Genomic DNA, 27082 nt, shown 5'->3' with positions numbered 1-27082 from the left:
ATCTGACTGAAATATTCGCTGGCAAGCAGTCGTAATGTCTCATATTGTTATACATTTTTTAGTAAGTAAGATTCGAGACAGCGTTATAAGCATATTTCTCATGAAATATTTGCGACATTAACATAGTGTTTCATAATATGCAATAGTAATTAACATTAAGTAGAGTGTAAAGTTCTTTGTGTGTGATATACAAAGTGCGTAGTTCATCATTTGCTTCCAAACTTCCTTTGAGAAAAATTATATTTCCATATAAAATATCAGTAGAAAACTATAGCATCAGTGTATAAAAAGATAATAATATTTCCAATTAGTAGTGTTCAAGAATTTATTTTAAGACGTCATACAAATATCAACTTCTATTTGGTTAAATACTTGACATATAATAGCAGTCGATATGTCGATTAATATGAAACGCACCTAATGTACCTCTTCTCTTTTGGTGAGTATTGCATGTGCATTAAATAGTACGTAATATAATGAAAGATCTATTTATGGTAAATGTAATTTTTATGTTATAAAATAGCAGAATCTTATTTTGTAATATAAATAAATAATTACTATATAAGTAGGAAGTATATATACATAATAATGCATGAAAATATACGTATACAACTATGCCTAGATGTGCATTTATGTATATATATTTATGTGCATTTTTATACACGCGGTTTTTGTAATTTTTACTTATTAATTTTATAGAAAATATTTCTTTAAGGGGAAAACAGTTCATTATTTTCATATTTATCTTGTTTATAACTTGAATTAGAATTATTAGAATTTGAATTAACCCATGTTTATGTTCAAAATACCTAAATCATAATCTCACATAATTAAAAAGGTCAGAGCTAATTTTTAAAACTTTTATATTATATTCAAACTTCATAGCAAATTAGTAAATAAATACAGTGAAGACAAATAGATTTATGAAACTTTTGTTTGATTTATTTAGAAACTTAATTTGAAATTACTTTTTGTTAAATTATTTGGATTGTTTACAATTCAATATAATATAATATAATTTTAATATGTTATATGTTTTAATGTAAATTTAATAGAAAATAAAAGCTAGAGTATTTAGAATCAATTTATTATGTTAATCTTTCAAAGTAATAGTATTATTTAACACTTTGTTTAAAAGGGCATTGTTTTATCTAAAACAAATAAGTACCCATAATTCTTAATATTTTTTATTCTAATTTTCTGCACAGATCCTAACTGGAGCATGCACCAGCCTTTATGGACTACTGTTGCAGCGTTTCTGTTTATAAATGCTGAAAAATGCCACCAAAACAAAGGAAAATAGCCATTATGGGTTATAGATCTGTTGGTAATGAAAAGTTATTGTTATAAATGAAACACTTTCTTATAAAATTAATCTTAATAATAATAATATTAAATAAATAATTACATTAGGGCTTAGTTAGTTTTTTAATATTATATTTGAAAATTAAATGAGAAATTAAATTCTATTATATCCAATGGAAATTATAAAAATTTCTTTTATATTATAGGTGTAATATATTAATTAATATTTTAAAATATAATTGTTTCTCTATTTATGTGATTGACTTGACATTTATATAAACATGCATATATTTATACAAATATTTTATAAAAACTCTATATTTTTAATACGTATTATTTTTTTATTAATCTTAATAGGCAAGTCATCACTGAGCATACAATTCGTCGAGGGACAGTTCGTGGACTCATATGACCCTACTATAGAAAATAGTAAGAAGTACCTGTATCGTCTTACACGCTACTTCAATGATTTCTAATGACACTGTTAGTAGTATTTTCTGCACATTCTGTTAGTAATTCATGCTGTAAACAAGCAAAGAATTCATGAAAACTTATTATAGAATGAATAAACATTTTTCTGGATTTACTTAATTTTTAACAAGTAAAAAATTTCTAAAATAAAAATAAAAATTTTCAATATGTTTGCATTACAATTGATTATCAACTTTTGAAATGAGTGGTTCCAATTATAATTACATGTATTGGAAAAAGTTGATAATCTATAATTATGTAAAAATATTAAAATTCTTTTATTTTTAATTAAACAGAATTAAAAATATTGAAGTTCTATAATTTTATAATTAAATAAAATAATAAAAAATTGTGCACAATAACATAAAAGAATATTATATTTATTTTACATTTTAAAACTAAATAAAAATTCTAGCAAACAGATCTGTAAGTTTATTTGTTTTTTAAACATATATAAATTTAGTTAAAATATTGTATTAAAAAGTGTTTGGCATAATTATTATCAGTATAAAAAGATAGCATGCTAATCTTTCCTGTATTCAAAGATTTTCTGATAATTTCTTTTTAAGAAATATACATTTCAGGTAATGTAATATATTTAGATATTTCAATAATATATATCTTTAATATTATAAATATATTTGCAAATTTTTGTATGGTATATAAACATCTTAATTTATTTTCGTATTCTAGTAATTAGAGTGCATAAATATAAAATTTTATAATCAGATTGTTATTTTAAATCTAAGTAAATTCAATTTCCATTTAATAGCATTATTATTTGGATTATATAATTATATTTCAAAGTTAGTAATAATTGAAAAATTGTGAATATTAATGTTTATGTCCATTGTACTATAATAGAATCTTTATTTAGAATCTTTATTTAATTATTGAAAATTGTATTTGAGGAAATTAGTTTCCATGACTAAAAGAATTTTAATTTTTTATTTTGTTTAACATATTCATTAGATACTAAAATTCCTGTTCTTCTTTTTAAAATATTACAAATAAAAGTATACATTTCTTCCATTGTTATAACTACAAAGATACTATTGTAAAATAGTTATGAAATATATATTTTTCAAATCTTATCACTATATACATAATAGTAGTATTACTGTTGTATAAAATAAAAAAATGTTAACTAAATAAAACATATACAGTTGATAAAATGATAAGGTTGACATTAAAAAAAAAAAATAATATGATTGAAAAATTAGAAATATATTGCTTTACAAGTTTAATAGTGCTTTATTTAATAACTTTGTAATTATAAATTATGTAATATAGGTATTTGGAAATCTTTATGAATTGATTTTGGTTTTCATGAAATGCTACTCACTTTTATTGAATAAATTACTTTTATGTACATAATGTTCATGTACAAAAGGTATTTTATTATCTGAATTAGTTTACATTATGTGCGGTTTGTATGTGACTAAATAATTACCATTAACCCAATATACAAATTGGTTTTATTACAGCATGATGCATTATTAAGCAATATGCATGAACTCTTCAGTTATTAGTTTTCCTGTTCCATGTAAAATTTAAATATTTTACAATATTTATTTATTGTAATTGATATATATGTATTTTTATAGTAGCACCTTACATCTTACCATCAAATTTATTTTTTATTTCTTCAAGTAAAGTTTGTAAAATGTTAAAAACAAATTTGTGTCTTTTATTGTCAAAAATCTGTCAGAAAATTTAAATTTGATGAAAAAATTTAAGAGATGTGGGTGTTAATGTTTTATTCTGGCCTACCTCTTTATACAATTAATTTATGTGTTTTTCAGCATTTACAAAAAGTACTCGAGTAAATAGTCAAGATTATGAAGTTAAATTGGTAGACACAGCAGGTCAAGATGAATATAGTATATTTCCTACACAGTATTCTATGGACATCCATGGTTATGTCTTGGTATATAGCATAACCAGTGCTAAGAGTTTTGAAGTTGTACAAATTATTTATGACAAGTTATTGGATATAACGGGAAAAGTCCAGTATGTTATATTGTTATTTACTATTTTAATTTATGCCAGAAAATTCCTAGCATATATAATATATTTAATATCATATATTTTCACGAATTTCAGTGTCCCAATTGTATTAGTAGGAAATAAAACGGATTTATATGTAGACCGAATGATAACAACAGAGCAGGGTAAGCGATTGGCAGACTCTTGGCACGCAGCTTTCTTAGAAACAAGTGCAAAACAAAATGAGGTAAATTTATGTTATTTTTTTTTTAAATTAATCATAATTGTAATATAATATTTTGTATTATTTTAGTCTGTTGCAGATATTTTTCATACATTATTGATTGAAATTGAAAAAGCAGATGGAAATGTACAAGAAAAGTCAAATTGTATTGTTTCCTGAGCTATATTAGCTGGGAATATGATAATACAATGTAAATGTATAAAACCAAATGATAAAATTGGCATTATATTAATACACGTCCGAAAACAAATTAAGTGTAATAATATTAAAATATAAAATAGCAAATGTAAAACAGTTATGTCTCTTCATGTTGTACAAGTCAAAAATATTATAAATATTGTGTATTCGAGAATATACCTAATATAAGTATTTTCATTATTTACTTTTGCGATCATTGTTTAACAAAAAGAGAATTGAATTGCCCATGTTTACTTTACTACTGTGCAAAAATACATATAATAAAAATTAATATGTTAGAAACAATTTTTCAGTAATAAAAATGAAATGATCATTGACTTAAATTTATGTAATTGATATTTTAAACATTTATATTTTTTCAAATATGCTGGAATAAATTATTACAAAATGTATAGTGAAATTGCCCTCGTTTTTATACAAGATTATTACCTCTTGTCAAAGACATATGTCCACATATTGAAATAAAATATATGTACATAATTAGGTAAATATTTTATAAAATTTAAATATAGAATCACTAAAATTGTATAATAAATTATAACAGTGTCTGAATTTTTAAATACAAGTATTAGTTACATGTAACCGTTTATTCAATGTGGGACAGTTTTAAAAAGCGATTTTCCCATCTAGGTATCACGTTTTAAGGACAACTACATGCGCATAATCATAGACGTTGGATATATTTTACCATTTTGTATGTGCAGTTGTGCTGTTCCAGAACGTGCGTATTATTTAAGTATTAAAAATTTATAAATAGTAAAAATGTTACGACATATTCTACAACCAATTGTTCGAAATACACGAATTGGTAAGTTAATAATATTACTATATATATCATTTTATGGTTTCAAAATAATTTATTATTAAAGATTCTTACATAATATTGATTTCCGACATTTGATATTATTTAAAAATTTATTAGCAATTATGAAAGCAATTTACATATATTTCATAAAAAAAAAATAACATATGTATATTATTCATGATTAATTGAAATAATTTTGTTAGTATAATCTGTGAAGATTTTTTAAAGAGAAAAATTTCTATTTATATAAAATGATTTAGATCCAAGATAAAAATTATTTTAACAGTGAATTTTTATATTATCTTATTTATTATATTTCTAATAATAATATATAATATTAAAGGTGTGCGATCTTACCATGTACCTGATAATGTCAAACCACCAAGTATGGATGAAATACCCGTACCAAATGGTTCTTGGCAAGAATCACATGCTAAGCTCCAGAGAAAATATAATTTACAATTAATAGCTGGTATCGTTATATTTATTGGAACCATAGCATATGTGTGTATCACAATTTATTATCTTGAAGGTTATTTAATTATTTTTACTTATACTATTTCAATTTTTAGGGTAGAGTAACTGGATTACTTTGGCTTAACTACAGTGCACCAGTTCCAAAAGATGAAGACTAAGTAAAATGAATATTTAAATATAATATTGTAGCAGTTAATAAATATAACTATGATATAATTGCTTTATTGTAAAACATAATAAAACATTTTCATTTATATTATGTTTCATATGTTACTTTTTTATATTATATTTCTTAGTAGAAAGAAAGAATGAAAATAGTTATTGACAGCTTAAAAAATATATTTTTATTTTTTTAATATTTTTGTATTTAAATTTTTAATTTATATTTTCAGAAATATTACAAAATTATTATGAATTAAAATACATAAAATGCTTGCATTAAATTTTATTAAATAAATAAGTTTGTTTTATTTCTTATTTCATCAAAAATTCAAACTTAACAAAAATTTAAATGGTATTTATGAAAATTAAATATTTACATTATTGTGTTATTTCAATTTAAATACTAACATATACCATGTAGTGCCTATTTTACAATTTTTGTATATTTGTATTAAAGAATTATTTAATGAGATCGAGCTATTTCTGAGAAGAAGTCTAAAATATCTTGCATAGTAAATTCAAGAGTTACCATACTGTCTGGATAACATCTTTTAATTAACTCCTCTATATATTTATATTGTGCAATGAATTCACCTTGCATTTCGCGCCAAACAACCTATGTGAAAAAAACAGTATTCATTATACAATAAAATACAAGAAGGATAAATAAATTATTTATATTTTTCATTTACTTGTAATAAATTTTCTTCTTCACATAAATGTTTTTCAACCTTTCTATATAAATTTTCTAAACCTTTTTGAACTTCTCGGGCGGGATATTCTTTTACAACACGTTTAAGCTCTTGTTTACTGAAAGCCATTTGATAACTAACTTCAGACTCTTTAACTCCAGCACCAACTTTTACTTGTACGCCTTCAAAAAATAGCTGTAAATATAATATACATAATAATGTCAAGAAAAAAAGTATACAAATTAAAAATAATTTATGTCACAAACATTTAGTTTTTCTAAAGGCCTTCCAAAATATTGTGTAACATATACACATAAAGCATCCTGATATTTTTGTTTAGCTTCCTTTCGTTCATGATCAAGAACAGGTATTTTTAATTGTGATAGAAGATCATATAAATGATGAAAGTTTTCTAAAATATAACATAATTATTACTTGAGTGTATAATAATTAAAATAACAATGTAATTTTAATCATACCCATCTTAATAACTTCCTGTGGAGTTTTATGATGGTCTCTACTGTGGATAACAATAGCTTCAAACATTGTACCTACTAATTTAGTATACCACTTTTCAAGATCAACTTTCCGATCTGAATTTTTAAAGATTTTTTCTGCTGTTCTTGCAAATGGTTCAAAATTTTCTACATATGATAATATACCACACTTATTTCTGCGATTAACTTTAGTATCACAGAGAATTGATTGTAATTGTGTTTGCATGAACTTATCAAATGCTCTTTTAACTTGAATTAGGGCAGAAGCAAATGTCATAGATAAAAATGAACCAGTGTCTTGTGCAGACATAACATGTTGTGATAAACGCACCAAAACATACATACACCAACTGAAATTTTTTTTATCAGTCATAAAAGTAAAATTGAAGAAAAATTAGTTTAAAGAATAAAAATTTTCTGAAGACTTACAAGCTATCAATTTTATCCAAAAAAGCAATAAAGTTACTTAATTCAGTTTCCAATGACGGAAATATAGCTGCCATTGTTGCACGTACTTCTTCATTTACTTGTCTTTCTAATTTCTTACTTGCTGTAGAAGTTACTGATCCAGGACTTGCAGCTCCATTACTAATATTATCTACTTCTTCCATTTCACTACTCTAACACATTTAGATAAATACTTAGTTTTAAATATTGTAATGAATCCATAGTAACAATTTACATACTTTTGATGGAGAAAGAACAGAATCCAATTGTAAAAATGAAATGCAAAATGCTTGTTCTGCGAGGCAAACTGGTTGCATTTGAGAAAGCATACAATCAAGAACTGAATCCAAAAGATTTCCTTCCCCTACAGGTGCCCATATTTCACCACTTAATAAACAAATAGGTGCAGGATTCAGTAAATCTTCTGTTTTTTGACCACTAGACTTTGATGTATTTGCTTTAAAATGTGCTTTCTTATTAAAAAGTAAGATTTAATATGATTAATGATAAAAAGAAAAATACAATATGTACCTTGAAGACGTTTACAAATAAGCTTATTCCTTGCTTCTTCAAAAAATCGTTTCAAATCTCTCTTGTATAACTTACTCATTGTATCTGTATAAACCTTGGTTAACTGCACAAAAGCCTTATTATCTAATGCTCTTAATAATTGCATTAACTCTGTGTATGGTTCAAGCTCATGATGAACTGCTTGATGTGTTGGAAGAATTAAATCTGTCATTGATGTTGACATATCTCCAACATCATTACCCTATGAAAATACTATATTTTAATATCAATGATACTTTATTATATACTGCTCTCGTAGATAAACGTACCAAATGTATGAAAAGGTTATTTAGATGTCTAGCTACAATTACAGAAAATTTAACTCTAAGCTTATCAAGTCGTCTTTTTTGTTCTGTCACTGCACTTAATTTATCAAGCCCTGGTGGTAGAGGAGCTGTTATTGCTTTTAAAAGGGCAGCACCTGCTTGGCTAAGTTCCTCCTTTTCTCCTGGAAGCTCAGCTTCGCTCAAAATACGCTGATGTGTTGATGAAATATCTAATTGTGACTTATACAATCAAAATTTTGTTATTAAAAAATTAGTACCAGAATTTTGTATAGATAAAATAAAATATATATACATGTAATAAAGTATATAAGAATACAATTTTTAAATATATTAGATGTTTATATTTTAAATTAAATTATTTTCTAATATAAGTGTAAATTAAATGACCTACTAATATAAATATAAATTAAATGATTATGTAGACTTTGAAAAAAAATAACTGAATCACATATTTTATAAAAATTACTTACAATTACTGTATTCAATTGATCTAGCAAAAGTCGTGCATTACTATTAGCTGTATGGATAGCTTGATTTTTTTGGCCTACACGTGCCATAACTTCTCTAATCCTACCAAGGGCCTCATCATAAGCTGCAAGACGAGCTTCAACGATAGAAGCTTCAGTTATTGCTGCTTCTATACTATTCATTAATTGAGTTACTCGAGCTTCTGATGCCAAAACTGATTGCACATTTTCCTATATTCAATAATAAAAAATCTATTATGAATTAAATTCTTTTATATCAGTTCTAATTGATACTTTGCTAAGACTATAATTTTACCCCATCCAGAATTGAGAGATCTTTAGAAAGGGTTTCCATAAAAAGTTCAGCATTTGAGACTGCATAATCACAGTCCTCCATCATTTGCTTTAAATCTATAGCTTCTTTTTCAGTAATAGGTTGGTAATCAGATGAAATAGGAGATGTTAATAGTTCTAAAAATATAATAATATTAATTTAACTGAAATTATTATAATTACATTCCACATTCATTTATTGAATATTGCTAGAAATATAAATAAATAAATTTCAAAATAGAATATATATATTTACATCTTTAAAAAAGATTATAATATTTACCTGGTGTAAAAGTAATACTATCACCCTTTTTTAATGAACTAGGATCTATAAGCCATTCTTTAGGAATATTTCTAAATTGTGGTCTTTGAGCTAAATTACAAGAATAAGTATATAAATTACTTATAAATGTCCTTCGTTCTTGTACTGTTGTCACTGACCATTTATATACTTTATCAATATGTAATTCTATATCCATAGAATCATTTTTAACGCCATCCACAATTTGAATATCACTTAAAGACCATGATTGCTTTTTCTTAAATACATTTTTATCATTCTTTTTTACTTGATATAAAAGTAACGATGAAGGTGAGTCTGTGGTTGTAGTTAAACACAAAAAACTCATTTTCTTTTTTTTATATGCCTTACTAACATAGCATACACTGAGTAATTTCTCATCACTAGGTGTAAACACTTCTCTTTGTAATGTATGTCTTATTGCTGCCATAATTGTAATTAGTTTTAAATACTATATAATATTCAAGTGATGTTACTTTAAAATGTTAGTTATGTATAAATTCATTAATTTAAAAAATTTATGAAAACAGATAGCTTGTAAAATGTTACAAAATTATATGATTAATATTTTCTAAATATTTTCATAGAATTGGTAACTAATAGGTTAGTGTATTTTACTTTTAGGCGCATATTTCTTAATTCTATTGTCTGTCATAAATTTATAGAAAAATACAACTATATTTGAAATTAATGTCAGTCACAATTTATTTCTTTTATATCACCAGTATTGATCACCATCTATTTGACTTTCTGGCGGTTTGTCAAATAAAATCTTCCTATCTGACACAGTCTGGTTTATTGTATAAGCAAAATACATACATAATATGTACCAAATATATAAGTACATAAGGATACCTTACACGTGACCATTGCTTTATTATTGGATAATAAGAAAATAATATATATAATTTTAATATTATATTAGCTAATATATTAAGAGGAAATAAATAAATGAGAAATATATCATGGCGGTCAAATTTGAATTTGTGTAAACATATAACTTATTATGTATTTTACATTAAATATTATCGTTTGGAATTACAAATAATATATAAATTGAGACTTTATAATTATTAATATCATATATGTAAACGTTAAATTAAAATAAAGGAAATGAAATCTTCACTTATTAAAAAACTTTTTCAAATATAAATTATTCTGTAAAATACAAACTGCTGTCAATGCAAAATAAATAAATTTCCACAAAATAAATAACAAAAAATTGCACAAAAGCTTGTTTAATTATAAAAATTAATTGTTATGTAATTATTGGTAACTATTATCTAGGGTGTTAATAATTTTATGTATTTATATATACATATATAAATGATTCAATTATTTATTTTAATAAGAAAATACATTAAATCTACATATATATTTCAAATTTATATATGAAATTCATAAAATTTAAAAATTGTATCAGAACCATTAGGTGCAGCACCGTGCTGTTTGACACGTGCATATATGTAAGAGTTAAATGAAATCGCACATTCATGCGCGAAATGATTGCGTCATAATAGTCGCAAACGATAGAAGAACGTAGTTTGCGTTGTTAATCGTTGGTGAATATTTTATATTATTCGAACAATAAAGGTACAGTATTTATTTATTGTTGTGTTTAAGGCAATTGCAAACCAAAATATATAATTTATAAGCGTAATGAATATTGTTTCATAGAAAAATTACAAAATATATTATTTAAGATAAATTAATTAATCCTAACATTTATTTTAATTACACAAACCTAACTTTAATGTAAAAAATAATATTACGATAAAAATTATCTTTTAAATCAAAACTATTGCTTTATACTCTTTTTTAAATCGGAGATATATAATTTGATGAACCATGTGATTTTGAATTCTTTTTATTGCATCTACTTTTTACTAATATAAAGTAATTATTAATGTAATGTTATTATTGTGAAATAAAATTTTAATATTTGATTATTTTAAACATTATTATTGTAATATTGAACTGTGTATGCGCATACTATAATTGAAAATCAATGAAAATCAATGAAAAAATGGTTATAATATATATATATGTTTAGAAATGTACATAGAGTATGTCATATATTATTATCATCTGAAACATCTTTACTATAAGTAATGTGTGATAAAAATATTCTATGTAAAAATTTAAAAAATCTGTTACAACTAGCATATAATAACAATAGTTTTATTATGTTAGAAAAGACTAATGAAATAAAAAAATTAACTTTGTCCTTTTCAAATAAAACATTATATTTTATTTTCTTATATTTAATAGACACGTCAGGAACGAATTCAATGACTTGCTATATTAAATGTTTTTAAGTTATAAAAATTATATAAATAAAATTCACATCTTTATAAATGATAACTTACAATAATTTCAAAAAACCTGTATTTTATCAAATATTTACATAATTTATAATTAATAAGTATTTAATAATTAGAATTACATGTATGTTTGAAAAATTATTATTGTTCAAAGATTAAATATATTTCTAAATATTTCTAGAAAAAAAATATATATATATATATGAATTACAATATAGATTCTTGTGTTATGCAATACATAGGTAACATCAATTTTTTATTTTCAAAGCAATTTTTATTAATTAATTTCTATTATAAATATTTTTTATATAAATTAAACAAAAATATTTTAAATTTTATAAATAATTGATTTATTACATATATAATATTTTTTATTGTGTTCAATTTTTTTTTTCTCCTTTCAAATAAGAAAAATATGTACAGGTGAACAATGGATGATTCTATTTGGAAAAATGCAGTCCCAATAGAAATTCCAGAGGAGGCTTATAAACAAACATTACAGCATGAAGCACCATTATCAGATAGATTATATGGACTAATGCAGCGTTCCCCATCTTTTGTAGTTGGTATGTTTTTGATACTAAATAAACTTTGCTCTTCTTTTGCAAATCAGTTATGAATATAGAGAAAAAATATATAAATATTAATTATGTAAATAATTAAAATTATTTTATATATTCATTAAATGTTAATAAATATTAATTATGTAAATATATCACTTTAATATTCTATGATAATTGTTTCACTTTGTACTATCACTTTTTATATCAAAGCACAACTAATATTTAAATAAACTTTTACTTATAATGCTTTTAATATAAATGTTACCTTATAGAGGAATAATTAAAACATTCTTTTATAGGTATAGTAGGCTTATGTGCTATATGTGGTATAGGTGCATATAACTGGAAATCGAAAAAAATAAAACCATCTATATATCTTCTACAACTAAGACTTGCAGCCCAAGGCACAATAATAGGCTGCCTTGGTTTTGGAACGTTATATGCCATGTATAAAGACTTGATGTCAGAAAAGAAGGAATAATATTTATTTCTTAATATTACAAGCAAATAAATGATTTTAATATTAAAAAATATAAATACTTCTAAAAAGAAAGATGATATATATTGGTTGCTTATCAAAAAGGATTTTGTAAACTATTTATGATTATCAAACTCATATAATTTATACACATTTTATTATATTCAGTAGAAAAATATGAAATTGTAAACAGTATGTAATTAAATGCAATAATAGCTTTATATTTAATAGATAATTTGTTGTTCCTCAATTAAGTATAGTTTTATAATGTAACTGATATTTTAAGAAATAAATGCTGTAATAATTAAATAATAGTATAGTATGAAATAAATTTTTAGTTGAAATATAATTTATTTTAAATTTTATTTCACTTTATTGAATATTTTTATCTATTTAAATAAATATTTTGTATATTACATTTGAAATATGTGACAAAAGTATTTAAAATAAAGAAAATAGGATAAAAGTTATTTAAGCTGAATTAAATTACAAATACTTAATTTTAATTAAATTAAAGTATCATTTAATTAATAATACATTTTTAATATGCAATAAATATTAATAATTAATAATATTAAATTATTGTTTAGTAACTAATAAATAAAATAATTTATGTTGAAATAATTGATTTTGATTGATTTGTATCGTCAATAATTCAATTTACTTCTAACCGTAATGAATACCTACCATTAGTTCCGGAAGAACTTATGATCGAGTTATCAAAATACGTAAAGATGGCTGAAGAAAGTGACAGGAGTCAACTACCACCCGGTTGGGAATGCAGATATGACATTCGAAGTGGTCGTCCGTATGTACATTTTTTACAAAAGTTTCTATTATTTTGTTATCTAATGTTAGGGAAAATAAAAATTGTTAGAAATATTTATTCATTGTAAATAACTAATATTACGCAATCACAATTTACATCGTCATTTAACTTTGTGATACATTTATATATAAACTAAACAAAAGAATATTAATGTATATAATTGCTCTTTATTAAATAATTTTTTTTCATTTCTTTGAGATATGTGGTATATTAATTATTATGAACGGTTGTAATCAAATGTTACATAATAGTAAATAACATTAAACTTCTCAATTATTGTACAAAGCAATTTAAAACATTTTTCAGCTATTTTATAAATCATGTAAATCGTACAACAACATGGGAATATCCAAGAGTAAGATATTGGCAGTATTCTCAGTATGTACAATCACAAAATTCAATGGCACTGAGTTCTGCTCCAACTATTACTTCCCAAGATATACCTATGCAGGTTAGTAAATAATACCTGCTATATGTTAAATATGTAAAATTTGTTAAATCATCACATAAAAAACATTTATTCTTATGTGTGAAAAAATATCTGGGTGTTTTAAAATTGCACTCGTGCATGTGTTAAAGTGTTCATAATTGCACTTGCAATATATGTATTCTTGTCATATGCACATGCTGCATTTGGATAAAATATAACATGTACAACAAAATAATAGACTGGAGGAAATGGAGGTGGTGGACATTTAGGTTATGCAGGAGCTCACAGAGCTCCTCAAATTTATCCTACACTATCTCCGTATCATAATCCGCAACTTGCATTTTTACCTCCTAGTTTACAGGTAGGTAATTTGTAATTATATGTGTATTATATGTTGTTTGATACTCTAATATTAGACTTAAAATAAAGGCTTAAAGAACGAACAAATTTTTATTAATTATAAATTACTAAAAGTTATTTAAATAATTGTTAATATTAAATATACAACATTGATTTATATGAATTTTAATGTTAATTTGATCATATATTGATATATTTATTAAATATATTTTCTCAATATTATATATAAAATAATTGCCTTTAACAGTATCTAAAGAAAATAATTTATATAGGACTTGAAAACTCCATTATCACTAAAATCGGTTAGTGCAATGACAAACAGGCTCGGGGATATGACATTAGGATCTCCAACACCAATAAAGAATATGGAAACATGCTTAACACAAAATTCGGATTCTGAATTACAAGTTGCTAAAATCAATGCAATGTTTCCAACAGTTTCTGATACTCATATTCGACTTCTATTGAAAAAGTAAGTCTTAGAATTTAACATACATCTACACACACAAATCTTTTTTACATTGCTATATATTATTATCAAAAAAATTTTAGGTAATCTTATTTACTTCTCTTAATGTAAATTTTTGTCTTTAAACCCAGCTCATGTTAACATATACACATAAAAAACTATACTTTCTTGCATATTTAGTTATATTTGTGCTAATTATATATTAGTTTCTTTCTATGAGTTTTGTTAGCACTGTATCAATTATAGTGCTAAGTTGGTAGCTGATGTCTTTCAGATACCATAACAGAGCAGCTTTGGTTGTCAGCGCTTTACAAGTGGAAAAGAATCCTCTTTGTGCGCCAGGACCATGCACACCTGTGGGAGTGCATTCAAACTATGCAATACCAAGATGGCGTTTACCACTACATGCTATACATGCAGCTCTAACATTGAGTCCACCTCGTGGGGCTCGGCCCGCCCCTAACTCCCCAAAAATGAAACTTAGGTTTTTCCCAATATTTCTAATTTGAAGTTCACCAAATATGGATGCTAGATGTTGATATTGTATCTTGTGATAGTTGCAAAGAAATATATCAGATAGCAGGGTAGAATACTATGAATATCTGATATATTTTGTATACATGGCCATACAGTAATGTGTAGTGATAGCATGTGTGAACACACATTGCAGACTATTTATATAATTAAAGATTTTTTTATTTACAAGATCCATCTTTTTATTTTATATAATGTATACATAGAAATTACAAATTAATTTATCTGCAATGTGTTAAAATTTAAGTATAATTTTATATATGATAATATTGCAATCAATTAATGTGAGAATGCAGAATATTTTTATAAAGTAATAATAGTAATATATTGCAAGAATTTACATTTTGTGTAGTAGATAATTTTGTATTGAGTAGTTTTCAAAGGATGATATTAAAAATTCAATAAATTTTGTTTTATTTTTTATTCATTTCATTTCTATTTCATTTTTTATTTTTATACTTTTTATTTGATTTTTTTTCTACATAGCATTGTCATTTGGAATTCACTTTTCATTTCAGTTTCTTTCTGGTTTACAGTACATCACACGTTGGATAGTATCAAATTTACACAGATCATAGATAGGTTGGTTTCAGTTTTATATCATTAATGTATTTTTTTGTTCAATTTCCATAATTTAGCCTTTAACAAATTTAAATATTTTTTATATTTTTTAAAAACCGTTTTTTCTTTGTATAAAGTTCAGTAATGATAAATGAGTTAATTCTCAATTACTTAAATTGAGAAAGATATAGATTTCAAGTATTTAAGTGTTATCAAAATTGAATAAAAGTGATGCTAGTATATTGTTTATAAGAAAAATTCATGTAAAAATCAGTGTAAAAGTAAAAACTCATTTATTCAACAAAAATGTGATTTAAGCATGTCAGTATGTGCATGTGTACTGTAATTTGAACTGTCCATATTTATTTGTAATTGAAACATCATTTTATTCTTTTTATAATCAATATATTGGTATTAGTTTCAGTAAATACTCAATAATATATATTTTAAATTGTCAAATTATCAATGACATGTGCATACTATACAAAATATTAGAAGTAGTGTACTATATAAATTTTAATTACTAACTACTAAAAATAATATTATTTCAATATTTAATTTGTTTTCCATTGTATCTTTTTTTTGTGTTATAAGTAAATTGTCAGTTGCACAATATTCAGTCCTGTATTGTAGACTGTGTCTATATTTATATTCTGTGCATTATAAAATAATTCTAATAAATATTATACATTAAAATATTACATGTACAGGTACCTGAAAAATGTATTTCCAAAAGTTGAGGAAACTATGTTACTTGATATATTGGAACAAAGTGATAATAATGTTCAAAAAGCTTCTGAAAAATTAATTGATTTAGGCTATGAAAAACGAAATCCTACTGCGCCTAAATCACTGAGAAAAAAGGAAGAAGAACAAGTAACATATTACATTTTTTTACATGTTTAATTAACATAATTACTTCAAAAATTAATTTGTATTTTATTTTTATAGATAAAGAATGAACAACAAACTGCACCTACTCCTCCACCACGTATGAAAAGTTTAGAAGAAAAAAATAAAAGTAAGTATATTTAATAATGCTTTTTAGAGTGTTGCACATTAATATTTTAATTTTTGAATTATAATTTATTAGTGAAAATGCGATTAATGGAAAAGTATAAATCAGTACCAGAAAGAGTAATAATACTTGCTATGGATAGTGTTGATTATGATGAGGAAAGAGCAATACACATATTAGATATCATGGTTACAGAAGAAGCTACAAGACCTCTGTGTACATCAAGTAGTCAAAGGTAGTAAACAGTTCTTAACACCGAACCTACTGTAGCCTAAATGGCTGTTTTTAAACTTTTGATTAACAATTTCACATTCATCATTATTGCTTTAGTCAATTCACTTCATGATTTTTTTTTAATATACATATAATCAATTTTTCAATATCTTTCTTAATGCAAGATTTTTTTTAAGGTCTTCTTTCACTTTTTCATCCACTGATCATTTGGCTGATCGTAATAGGTTTAATGTTAATAAATAGTATTCTAATTATGTCATATATATAAATTTGTATGCTATGAAAATATGTTTTATTAACATTTGCAGTAGTAGAAGTGATGAAAGAAAAGATAGTCCACCAATAACTGAAGCTGTAAGATTAACTGCATCACCAATCAAGAAAATAGTTAAGGATGCAGATTCTGAAAAATCTAAACGATCTAAAAATAAAATAGAGATACCAAAGTAAAGCAAACTTCTATTATATTTCACTATATTCAGATCTTTTAAATTAACAAAAAAAGAAAAAAAATTATATAAGGCCACTAATGTTTTTAGAGTTTCTCGAGGAACAAGTACTACAGAAGACAATGAGTACAAGTCTCCATATCTAACAAAACCAATTGGACCAAATCCTGATTTACCAAAAGGAGCAAATAATGATTTACTTTTGTAAGTTAAACATTTTCTTTTTGATAAATAAAATGTTTTCAGTATATGATTGAAGTAAGCAATAAGTGGAATTATTGCTGTTACGACAATTTTAGACCTGATTATGCACCATGGTCAGGACCAGATCCAAGTCTGTTGACTAAAAAAATACACAATAAAACATTAAGTAATGGACATGATACGAGTTTGCTTTTTGGAAATCGTTATATTGCCAAAGGACCTAATCCAGAATTAAGAAAAAGACCAACAAAAGAATTAACTCAAGGTTCTATTTATTCTCAAAGAAATATTTCAAATATGGAAAACCATGGTAAATGAAATATGTGTAATTGTTTCTTTGTTAATTTTTATGTTTGTTAAATTGAAAGTATGTTTCAGTTTTGTGTGTATTGTTCTTAATTTAATATTTTCGTATACATTATGCAAATTTGTAGCTATAGATAAGCAATTGGATATTAATTATCTGAAATATTTATTTCTTAATTCTTTATGTGTTGGATAGAAGCTTCCAATAATAATGTATAGTAATTTGTTTACACAATAATTGTTAAGTTCTATATTGCATTTATTATATTGAAGTTGAATATTTCTTTATTTTGTTACATGTTAACAATTTTGTTTTGTGTTTATTATAAGACATTCATTTTGTTATACATTAAAAATAAGCAGTAAATTATCTACATTAACAAGATATATTCATGAAAGAATATATAAAGGAGTGTTCAAATTTATTTAGATATACATATTTTAAATGATTTAAAAAATATATTATCATATTCCAGTATGCATTATCAATTTGGAAAAATCGTAATGCTTCCATTTATGACATATCTTGTCACTTTTAATGTGTATATAAATATGACCAAGTTTTTAAAGGTTCATAAGATGATTTAAAAAATTTAAAGTATTCAATTATTTGAACATCATATTTGAACACAATATCATTAAAGTCAACTTCTTTGCAAATATGAATGAAGTTTCTAATTATTTTAATTCAAATGCAACATATTCAATTAATATATCTAATAGTAATAGTAACTTATTCCATGATGAAATATTTTAGAATATTAATATCATTTTAACTGTCTATGGTTTAATAGTATATTCGTTAATTAAATTTAACTTAAATAATTGTCTTGTTTTGACAAAATTAAGTGTTGAAATATATAAAATTGAACGTAAATTCAAAATATTCTGTAATATAGTTTATAACTATTGGTTTAGTAAATATATAATAAGTGTCTAAAGATAATTTAAATGTTTTAATATGTGCATATTTTACAAATTATATTATTATGCACTTCCATTAAAATAGTACACAAAAAATCAAGAGATTATTAAACTTTTTTGAACCTATAAGTATAAACTATAGTTCAGAAATTTTTATGATTCATATTTCAACACAGAAGTTTTTAAGATCATACAATTTTGACTATTGTAATGATTAAATTCTCTTTATTAACTGCAAAATTTTAAATAAGTGTAAGATATAAAAAAAACTGAATTATGTGAAATAGTATATGAAAATATTTGGGAAGTTATTAGTTTTATATTCTGTATACGTTTTAAATCATATTAAAATATGCGATCGATATGGAATACAAATTGCATACTTATGATGCAAATTCCAAAGTAATTATTACATATAATATGGGCCATAACCAAAATAGGGTTTCCAACAATAAACTAAACAAAAAGAAAACTTTATATGTGCTATAGTTGAATGAATGTACAGAAGTATTTTCATAGCTTAATCCAAAATAATACTGCCTTTGAAAAAATTTAATATGTGAATAAAAATTAATAACAAATGGGCTGTGGCTGAAATTAGTTGAGAGCTATTTTTATAGCTTTTTGAATTGTGAAGAAACTAGAAGGGATAAAATAATCTATTTTGACTATATTTTGAGTATTGCCACATATGCAGAAGAGTAACATTAAATGGTATAACTGAATTTTTCAATTAGTTAATTACTGTAATTTGATATTTCAATAGAAAATACATTCTCTCAAATTAAATATCTCTGTAAGGTACATAGTGTGTATGGGATGTATTGCTGTGGAGTAACTATTAGTCAATAACATAAAATGCCAAATTTGTTTCTATTAACTCTTCCATCCAAAAGATTGTTTTGTAAAATATTATCTTATGGAATAAAATGTAAAGTAAGAAATTTGCCATTCTTTTTAAATTATGTAGGTATGGATTAGATATTATAGGAGATTGTGTGCAATAGATGTTAGTGAAATTATGGTATCATTAAAATAAAAAATGTATTTTATCATATGGGATTTGTTGATCTAATATGGGTTTTTTGTTATGTTAATGCCATAAGATATTTGCAATATATTCAAACAATAATGTTACATATTAAAGGGTTACCCTATTTCACAATTAAGATTTCAAGTTCCACGCAATTTTTCTCGTGTACATGTTATTTTATTTACAGAAACAAAACTATTTTTAACAGATTTTATGCAATGTGAATACATAAAAAATCTATATATTTAGATATTCTCAGAATTATTTTGTGTTTAATATAGTTACTACATAATGTCAAAATCATATTTAGATTTAAGAATTTTATCCTAAATACTTTGAACTAAATGATTAATTCACTTGGAAATAAATTAAAACAATCCATAACTAGCAATATGAACATCATATACATGCAATTGTTGTATACTGAATATTACAATAAGCAAAGATGTATTTCATTGTATTTACACATATCTGTATAATAAAGATATCCATAACCAATCTTCTTGTGCAGCAATTTATTTAGTAAGGTTTTATGATTATAATTAATTCTTTATGTACATAATAATGATGTACATGTTATTTCTTCCCCTAATATATTAGATATTAATTTATAACATATAATTACTAAATAGCCTAAACTATTAGAAATGCAGTATGATTTATTGTATTTATTTAATCTATTATAACATTTATGTAGTTATATTTAAAGTTTTAATTTATTGTATTATTTTGTGCTAATAATAATAAATATAATAAAGACATGGAATCAAATTATACATATTATAAAAAACAAATATTTTATGTACAACATATAAATATCTACCATGTATAGAAGAAAATACAAGTAACATCTAATCTGTTTACTGCAGTATTAATCGTTAAACTTCATCTTCATTTAAAAGCATATTTGGTATACCATCATTAATAGGAAATTTTCTACCAGATTCTGGACATAGTAGATCACCATTAATAATTTCAACTTCAAGTAATACATGATGAACCTTCTTTAAAAAATCCTCATTTGTCTCAAAATCTTGAATCAAAGTTTGTGGTAATTCTCCCACATGTCCTATCTGCATTAATAATGACATTATTATTCACTGACATATATCATTGTCTGATTGTTAGTTTTTCTATATTTATAATTAAGAGAAATATTGAAAATATTTTGAAAAAAAAATTAATTTTATATTTGTGGAAGAATAAGTAAAATTAAATAAAAACAAATTTCTTGAATTTAATGAATAAAGTAATAATTTTTTACAATAATTTTTTACATAGTTATATTATAATTAAATAAAAAAGAATTTTTAAAATCATATTACTTAATAAATAATTGTGATGAAATTGTTTTATGATTAAATAAAGTTTGTATATATTTAATATTTAATATGGTACTAAATATATAAAAAATTATAAATACAGGTCTTTATAATATTTAGAAGTTTATTATATGAAATTATTCTATAGACTTTATATACATCTAATGTAGTAAACAATTTTAGAAATTAGATTTAATAAAATAAGAATGTGTAAAGCTTACACTTTCTGCAGCCTTCCAAAATGTGGCCCAATCAAGTTTGGGAATTATTCTTGCAATAAATTCTGAGTTGAAAGCTACTTCTGATACTTTAATATCTTTTGCCTGCAAATTTTTATGTACAAAATCTCTTCTTATTAATACAAATTGAATCAAATATGTATACATATGTCATGTTATTTAATGTAACAGTACCACATATAAATATATCACAATGATTTTACTAAATATTTATTAAATATTTCTTTTACTGAAATTAACCTTAAAATTATACAAATGTAAAACTTACAATAATTCCCAGAGGATATCCAACAGTAACACCTTTTAAACATTTTGAAGTTAACATATTATGTGTTAGGAGCTTCATTATTTTCTTTTGTTCTTAATATTATCAGATTGTTTTGTTAAATTAAATAATTTGAAAAAAATTATAATTTCGTTTATCAAGGTTCAATGTTACAAGTTCATTGCACGTTACTCTTGATGCCGGCTTTTACTGTCTTATCCAATTTCAAGACGCAATTCAATGCAACTACATTTTATTATGAAGATGATTATTTTAGAATAATCTTCGACTTTGTGTTATAATATTTAAATAAAAAAAATATTTTTAAAATAAAAATTATTTCATTAATCTTTTATACTAAAGAAATACATGATAAAAATTTAAATTTAAGATTTATTACGATAAATTGCTTGCCAGTCACGTGATTTCTCCTATTCAATTGCATTTTCCTTTAAGAGGTTAGTTTTTTAAGAAAAATACTACTATCTTGTTTATGATTAATCTATTACATTTTATTGAATTTTTTCTCAATATTATATTTAGAATAATTGCATCAAATTAATTTCAGAAATATGTTATTTAACACGAAAATATGATAAGCTACGAAGCATATGGCGTGTAACCTACACGTATATATCGTAGTTCGAGGTGAAAAATCGTTTGAATAGCAAACTGACAGTAGCCACATCATCCGGACTTGATGAAAATACGCAAGCAACTGTTATTCTTACCCATTTTTCTTTTTTTGTATTGTGTTTCAACATACATATTTCTATGATTATCTGCCAGTCATATTTTGACACATCATCAACTCGAAAAATAATTAAGAACCTGTATAACCTAAAACAAGTAGTATATATTTATTTTTACTTTATAATTTATAATTTTTCTATGTGCATTTAAAACTATATCTAATAAATGTCAATGATTAAATATTGTAAATTTTTCTTTTACTGTTAATAATATGTATTTTTAATCAATTTTTGGTGCTTATGTGATAATTATTAAAAAATGTTACAAAAGACAGAAAGGTAAAAATATCAACAAAAGAACGTGTTAGATTGGTGCATATACAATTTCCACTATAACATATTATTTTGTCATTATGCAATAATGATATTCTGACAAAATAAATCACAAAATATATAAAAAACAATGTGTGCTGCTACAAATACAAGATCTTGACATCAAGAGGAATATATTTTTTAATACAAAGGAAAATGGCTTGTGATTTACTTATTTGGGGATTATTAATGTTTGGATGCAGCATACAAGTATTAGTTGCATCTGAAGATGATCCATTAGAATATATGAGCAAGGAAGAACGGGAAGCATTAAAGTTTGTATCAGTTTGTAATTTTGTATTAAAATAATATTTTATTTTTCTATGTTTCTTAAATGTATTATCCTACTTACAGAGAAGAAGCCAGAGATATGTTTTGTCATGCATATAATGCTTATATGGTAAATTTATTTTTAAGTTTTATAAATTCCTAATAAAATAACTAAACTAAATATTTTTAAAATTTAATGAATTTATACAATACAAATATAAAATTCATAAATTAGTAAATATAGAATTTATTATGTTGCTTTGAATATGGTTATTGGATTTTTATAATTTATAAATGCAAATCATATTTTAAGAAATTAGTAAGACACATAAAATTAGTGCTTTATTAGTTTTAATTAAAACTTTTCTGATTTGAGTTTGTTAATTAAATATGTGTTTAAGGATAATGCATATCCTGCTGATGAATTAATGCCATTAAGTTGTAAAGGAAGGTACAGAGGATCAGAACCAAACAGGGGTGACATAGATTCTACATTGGGAAAGTAAGAACAAAAATTTAGTTAAAGCAAAACTATTTGATTAAAAAATTATTTTAAAAAATGTTTAGAAACTATATATCCATTTTTATATATTATTTCCAGTTTTTCTCTCACATTGGTTGATACATTGGATACACTTGTAGTAAGAAAATAAAATATTCTTATATTTCTTATATTATAACATTATATTAAAATTATATAGCTAACAAAATGTGATTTAAATTAATTCTTGTCCATTAGGTATTAGGAGATTTAGAGGAATTTGAACATGCGGTTAAACTTGTTGTCAGAGATGTTAGCTTTGATACCGATGTTATTGTTTCTCTATTTGAAACTAATATTAGAATGCTTGGGTGAGATGCTTAATAACTATTTAATATATATTTGTACTTTATACTATAATTATTTTTTATTAACGAAATTGTTTCTCATATATTTTCTAATAATTTATGTAATAGGGGTCTTTTAAGTGGTCACATACTAGCAGAATATTTACAACAAAGAGCTGATATAATGCCATGGTATAGGGGTGAACTTTTAAATTTAGCCAAAGATTTAGGATACAGATTTTTACCTGCATTTAACACAACTACAGGAATACCATATGGCAGAGTAATAACATTTTAATTTATTATATGATGTGATTAAAATATATCAGAGGTTTTCTTAAAAGAATACTTATTAATATAACTTTTCAAGATAAATTTAAAATATGGTATGAAAGGTGTACCTTTGGAAGCATCAAGAGAAACGTGTACTGCTTGTGCAGGTAGCATGATTTTAGAAATGGCAGCATTATCACGGTTAACAGGAGAATCAGTTTTTGAGGTATTATATTTTATAATATTTTATAAAAATGATATGTAATTCTTTTTCTTTTATAATGTTAATAACGATATTACATAAAAAGGAAAAAGCACAAAAAGCAATGGACATTTTATGGAGAATGCGTCATCGTGGTACGGATTTAATGGGGTCTGTGTTAAATGTACATTCTGGTGATTGGGTAAGAAGAGATTCTGGGGTAGGAGCAGGTATAGACTCCTATTATGAATATTGTCTTAAGGCATACATTTTATTAGGTAATTATTATTAAATTATTCATATTTCTATAACTTTATTACAAAATTTATGATAATATAATTAAATTCTGACCATAATATAGGTGATGAAAAGTATCTTGGTCGATTTAATAAACATTATCAAGCAGTAATGAAATATGTAAGCCAAGGACCAATGTTATTAGATGTACATATGCACAGACCAAATACAAATGCAAAAAATTTTATGGATGCTTTGTTAGCTTTTTGGCCTGGTTTGCAGGTAAAATTTGATTTTAATATCTAATTTTAATATTTGGTTTTAATATCTATATTTATTTCAGTTTTATTTTATCTTCTAGGTACTAAAAGGTGATATTAAACCAGCTGTAGAAACGCACGAAATGTTGTATCAAGTTATGCAGAGACATAATTTTATACCAGAAGCATTTACTACTGATTTTCAGGTGATTAATATTTTTATGTGTGAATAGGTAAATTTCAATCTTATATTAATATACATGTTTCTTAATTTATATAATTAGGTACACTGGGGGCATCATCCATTAAGGCCAGAATTTTTAGAATCAACGTACTTCCTGTATCGTGCTACTGGTGATCATTATTATTTAGGAGTTGGGCGGAAGGTACTCAAAAGTCTGCAAACTTATGCCAGAGTACCATGTGGTTATGCAGCTGTATCAGATGTTAGAACTAATAAGCATGATGATACAATGGATAGTTTTGTATTATCAGAAACTTTTAAATACTTATTTCTGTTATTTGCGGAGCCAGGCGAACTACTTTTAGATTTGGATGAATTTATTTTTACAACTGAGGGACATCTATTACCATTAACACTTGCTTCTATAACGACTAACGTTTCTTTGGTAGGTATAATAAATAATTCAATCAATATTTCAGTATAGATTAGTATACTGTTAAAAAATAGTATTATATAGTAATATTAATAAAGTATAATTTTCTTATGTTTACAATTTTTAAAATGAAGCAAGATTTTGAACGAGATATCGTACATGTGGATGAAATGGATCGTACTTGTCCTAATAGTCTGCACTTATTTCCTGCATCGGTAAGACAATCTTTGAGGAACATGGTTGAAGATGTATATCCGAGACGCGCAATAAAAAGAAGATTAAGTGCTGCACAATTCCAGGTAAAAGATATTTATATTAACTTTAAGTATTAAATATACACTAAAAGCTATTGTTTTCTATTGTAGGCAAATAATTTGGAACATTTAAAATTGTTGAGTGATATGGGAATAATGACTTTAACTTTGGCAAATGGACGAGTTCAACTATTGCATACATTTTCTAATGTAAAATAAAATATTTTCGTTCATTTTTTGCGTTTTTTGGTTTTATTAACATGCTAAAATATTTTACGCATTATAACTGTATTAATTCACAAAATAATGATTTTTGTATTCATTTTATAGGCAAAAACACCACAGGATTTAGAAGAAGGTTTATTATTTATGCAAGAAATGGTTGAAATAAGTAAAATGCAATCTCAACAATCTGAAGTTAAACCACAAGCTGTCTCATTTGTGAAACCAAATACAAATCCACCTCAGGTAGTTACATTATTAGCTGGACCGGCACAATTTGGGTTAGAATTGAAAGGATTAGAGAAAATAACCGGTAAAGTTGTTTTTACATTACCATCTACCGCATGTACTGATCTCCATGACACAGATGTACTTACTGGAAATATAGCAATAATGGGTCGGGGTAACTGCATGTTTATAGAGAAGGTAAACATGTTTCAATTATATTTTAAAAGAATCTAAGCAGTATATTTATCTGTTTATCTAAAAATTATTACAGGCAAGACGAATTCAAAAAGCAGGTGCTGTGGCTGGAATAGTGTTGGATAATGTTGATGGTTCTAGTGCCACAACTTCACCTATATTTGCAATGTCAGGAGATGGAAAAGAAGTGGATGATGTAACTATTCCAGTTGTATTTTTGTTTAGTGTGGAGGCTTCTGAACTATTAAAAGCAATTGCCAAGGCAAATGGTGATCTTACAGTTACTATTGGTAAGATATTACACCTTCATATAATATTTATTTAATTTTTATTTAATTTACATCAAAATAAAATTTGTTATTGTTATTATTATAAATATTTCATTAATTGTATTTCTTCCAGGAAATTTTTTTTCAAAAGATAATGCACAACTAAAGGCACCTACTGATTTATCAGTGTTTGAACGGTTAAAGGGAACATTAAAATCTTTTCTTACGCGACAAATGACACCACAGGTCTGTATTCCTTGGTGTTTTGCAGTAGTTATTATTGAGTATATTCTACTTTGGATTTTTATCCATATGAAGCGATATTAAGTTATTGATTATATTTTCATTACTTTACTATATATATTTATATTTTATA

General features: G+C 24.3%; 7 protein-coding genes across 11 annotated transcripts in view; 5 read left to right on the top strand and 2 right to left on the bottom strand.

The window, feature by feature from the left end:
• Positions 1-4401, top strand: Rheb (Ras homolog enriched in brain). 2 transcript variants are annotated; one of them, XM_017903576.1, is made up of 6 exons: positions 1-61; positions 1209-1327; positions 1663-1734; positions 3582-3789; positions 3883-4012; positions 4079-4401. In XM_017903576.1, the coding sequence occupies exons 2-6, from the start codon at positions 1279-1281 to the stop codon at positions 4166-4168; spliced, it is 549 nt and encodes a 182-aa protein (XP_017759065.1). In that variant the 5' UTR covers positions 1-61; positions 1209-1278; the 3' UTR covers positions 4169-4401. The 2 variants fall into 2 exon arrangements, with proteins under 2 accessions (XP_017759065.1, XP_017759064.1); XM_017903575.1 differs by lacking the exon at positions 1-61 and adding an exon at positions 217-439 and having other exon boundaries at positions 4079-4399.
• Positions 4402-4850: 449 nt separating this feature from the next.
• Positions 4851-5730, top strand: COX7B (Cytochrome c oxidase subunit 7B). Its single transcript, XM_017903585.1, has 3 exons — positions 4851-5015; positions 5356-5516; positions 5585-5730. The coding sequence occupies exons 1-3, from the start codon at positions 4970-4972 to the stop codon at positions 5645-5647; spliced, it is 270 nt and encodes an 89-aa protein (XP_017759074.1). The 5' UTR covers positions 4851-4969; the 3' UTR covers positions 5648-5730.
• Positions 5731-6078: 348 nt separating this feature from the next.
• Sec3 (exocyst complex component Sec3) lies at positions 6079-9711 on the bottom strand. Its single transcript, XM_017903564.1, has 11 exons — positions 9228-9711; positions 8928-9082; positions 8615-8842; positions 8127-8363; positions 7819-8059; positions 7527-7744; positions 7270-7460; positions 6823-7190; positions 6610-6755; positions 6344-6538; positions 6079-6267 (listed from the first exon to the last, which is right to left on the bottom strand). Exons 1-11 carry the CDS (start codon positions 9673-9675, stop codon positions 6115-6117), a joined length of 2580 nt encoding a protein of 859 aa, XP_017759053.1. The 5' UTR covers positions 9676-9711; the 3' UTR covers positions 6079-6114.
• Positions 9712-10720: 1009 nt separating this feature from the next.
• On the top strand, positions 10721-12643 carry LOC108549978 (HIG1 domain family member 1A, mitochondrial). Of its 2 annotated transcripts, none has more exons than XM_017903566.1 (3): positions 10721-10838; positions 11979-12135; positions 12432-12643. In XM_017903566.1, the coding sequence occupies exons 2-3, from the start codon at positions 12000-12002 to the stop codon at positions 12611-12613; spliced, it is 318 nt and encodes a 105-aa protein (XP_017759055.1). In that variant the 5' UTR covers positions 10721-10838; positions 11979-11999; the 3' UTR covers positions 12614-12643. The 2 variants fall into 2 exon arrangements, with proteins under 2 accessions (XP_017759055.1, XP_017759054.1); XM_017903565.1 differs by having other exon boundaries at positions 10724-10838; positions 11993-12135; positions 12432-12636.
• A 686-nt stretch (positions 12644-13329) lies between these two features.
• Positions 13330-18016, top strand: LOC108549982 (uncharacterized). 3 transcript variants are annotated; one of them, XM_017903572.1, is made up of 11 exons: positions 13330-13418; positions 13746-13890; positions 14108-14230; positions 14502-14701; positions 14973-15182; positions 16504-16669; positions 16745-16814; positions 16887-17046; positions 17354-17491; positions 17585-17698; positions 17794-18016. In XM_017903572.1, exons 1-11 carry the CDS (start codon positions 13345-13347, stop codon positions 18014-18016), a joined length of 1623 nt encoding a protein of 540 aa, XP_017759061.1. In that variant the 5' UTR covers positions 13330-13344. The 3 variants fall into 3 exon arrangements, with proteins under 3 accessions (XP_017759061.1, XP_017759062.1, XP_017759063.1); XM_017903573.1 differs by lacking the exon at positions 14108-14230; XM_017903574.1 differs by lacking the exon at positions 14973-15182.
• Positions 18017-20839: 2823 nt separating this feature from the next.
• On the bottom strand, positions 20840-22612 carry Trmt112 (tRNA methyltransferase subunit 11-2). Its single transcript, XM_017903586.1, has 4 exons — positions 22415-22612; positions 21791-22033; positions 21505-21606; positions 20840-21034 (listed from the first exon to the last, which is right to left on the bottom strand). Exons 2-4 carry the CDS (start codon positions 21866-21868, stop codon positions 20840-20842), a joined length of 375 nt encoding a protein of 124 aa, XP_017759075.1. The 5' UTR covers positions 21869-22033; positions 22415-22612.
• A 318-nt stretch (positions 22613-22930) lies between these two features.
• Edem2 (ER degradation enhancer, mannosidase alpha-like 2) overlaps positions 22931-27082 on the top strand; it is a 6744-nt gene continuing 2592 nt past the window's right edge. The window contains exons 1-16 of the mRNA XM_017903563.1: positions 22931-23126; positions 23206-23251; positions 23523-23623; positions 23723-23762; positions 23861-23973; positions 24079-24232; positions 24320-24448; positions 24531-24702; positions 24786-24943; positions 25023-25127; positions 25206-25550; positions 25673-25837; positions 25904-26002; positions 26123-26440; positions 26514-26727; positions 26840-26952. Of these exons, the coding sequence (XP_017759052.1) occupies positions 23008-23126; positions 23206-23251; positions 23523-23623; positions 23723-23762; positions 23861-23973; positions 24079-24232; positions 24320-24448; positions 24531-24702; positions 24786-24943; positions 25023-25127; positions 25206-25550; positions 25673-25837; positions 25904-26002; positions 26123-26440; positions 26514-26727; positions 26840-26952 (2391 nt within the window). The 5' untranslated portion in view covers positions 22931-23007. The remainder of the gene's footprint in view (positions 23127-23205; positions 23252-23522; positions 23624-23722; positions 23763-23860; positions 23974-24078; positions 24233-24319; positions 24449-24530; positions 24703-24785; positions 24944-25022; positions 25128-25205; positions 25551-25672; positions 25838-25903; positions 26003-26122; positions 26441-26513; positions 26728-26839; positions 26953-27082) is intronic.

The sequence above is a fragment of the Eufriesea mexicana genome, unplaced genomic scaffold (assembly GCF_001483705.2).
Source record: "Eufriesea mexicana isolate 0111107269 unplaced genomic scaffold, ASM148370v2 scaffold2421, whole genome shotgun sequence".
In the NCBI taxonomy this organism is placed as follows: domain Eukaryota; kingdom Metazoa; phylum Arthropoda; class Insecta; order Hymenoptera; family Apidae; genus Eufriesea; species Eufriesea mexicana.
Note: the sequence above shows the minus strand (reverse complement) of the source record. Positions and strands in the feature narration are given on the sequence as shown.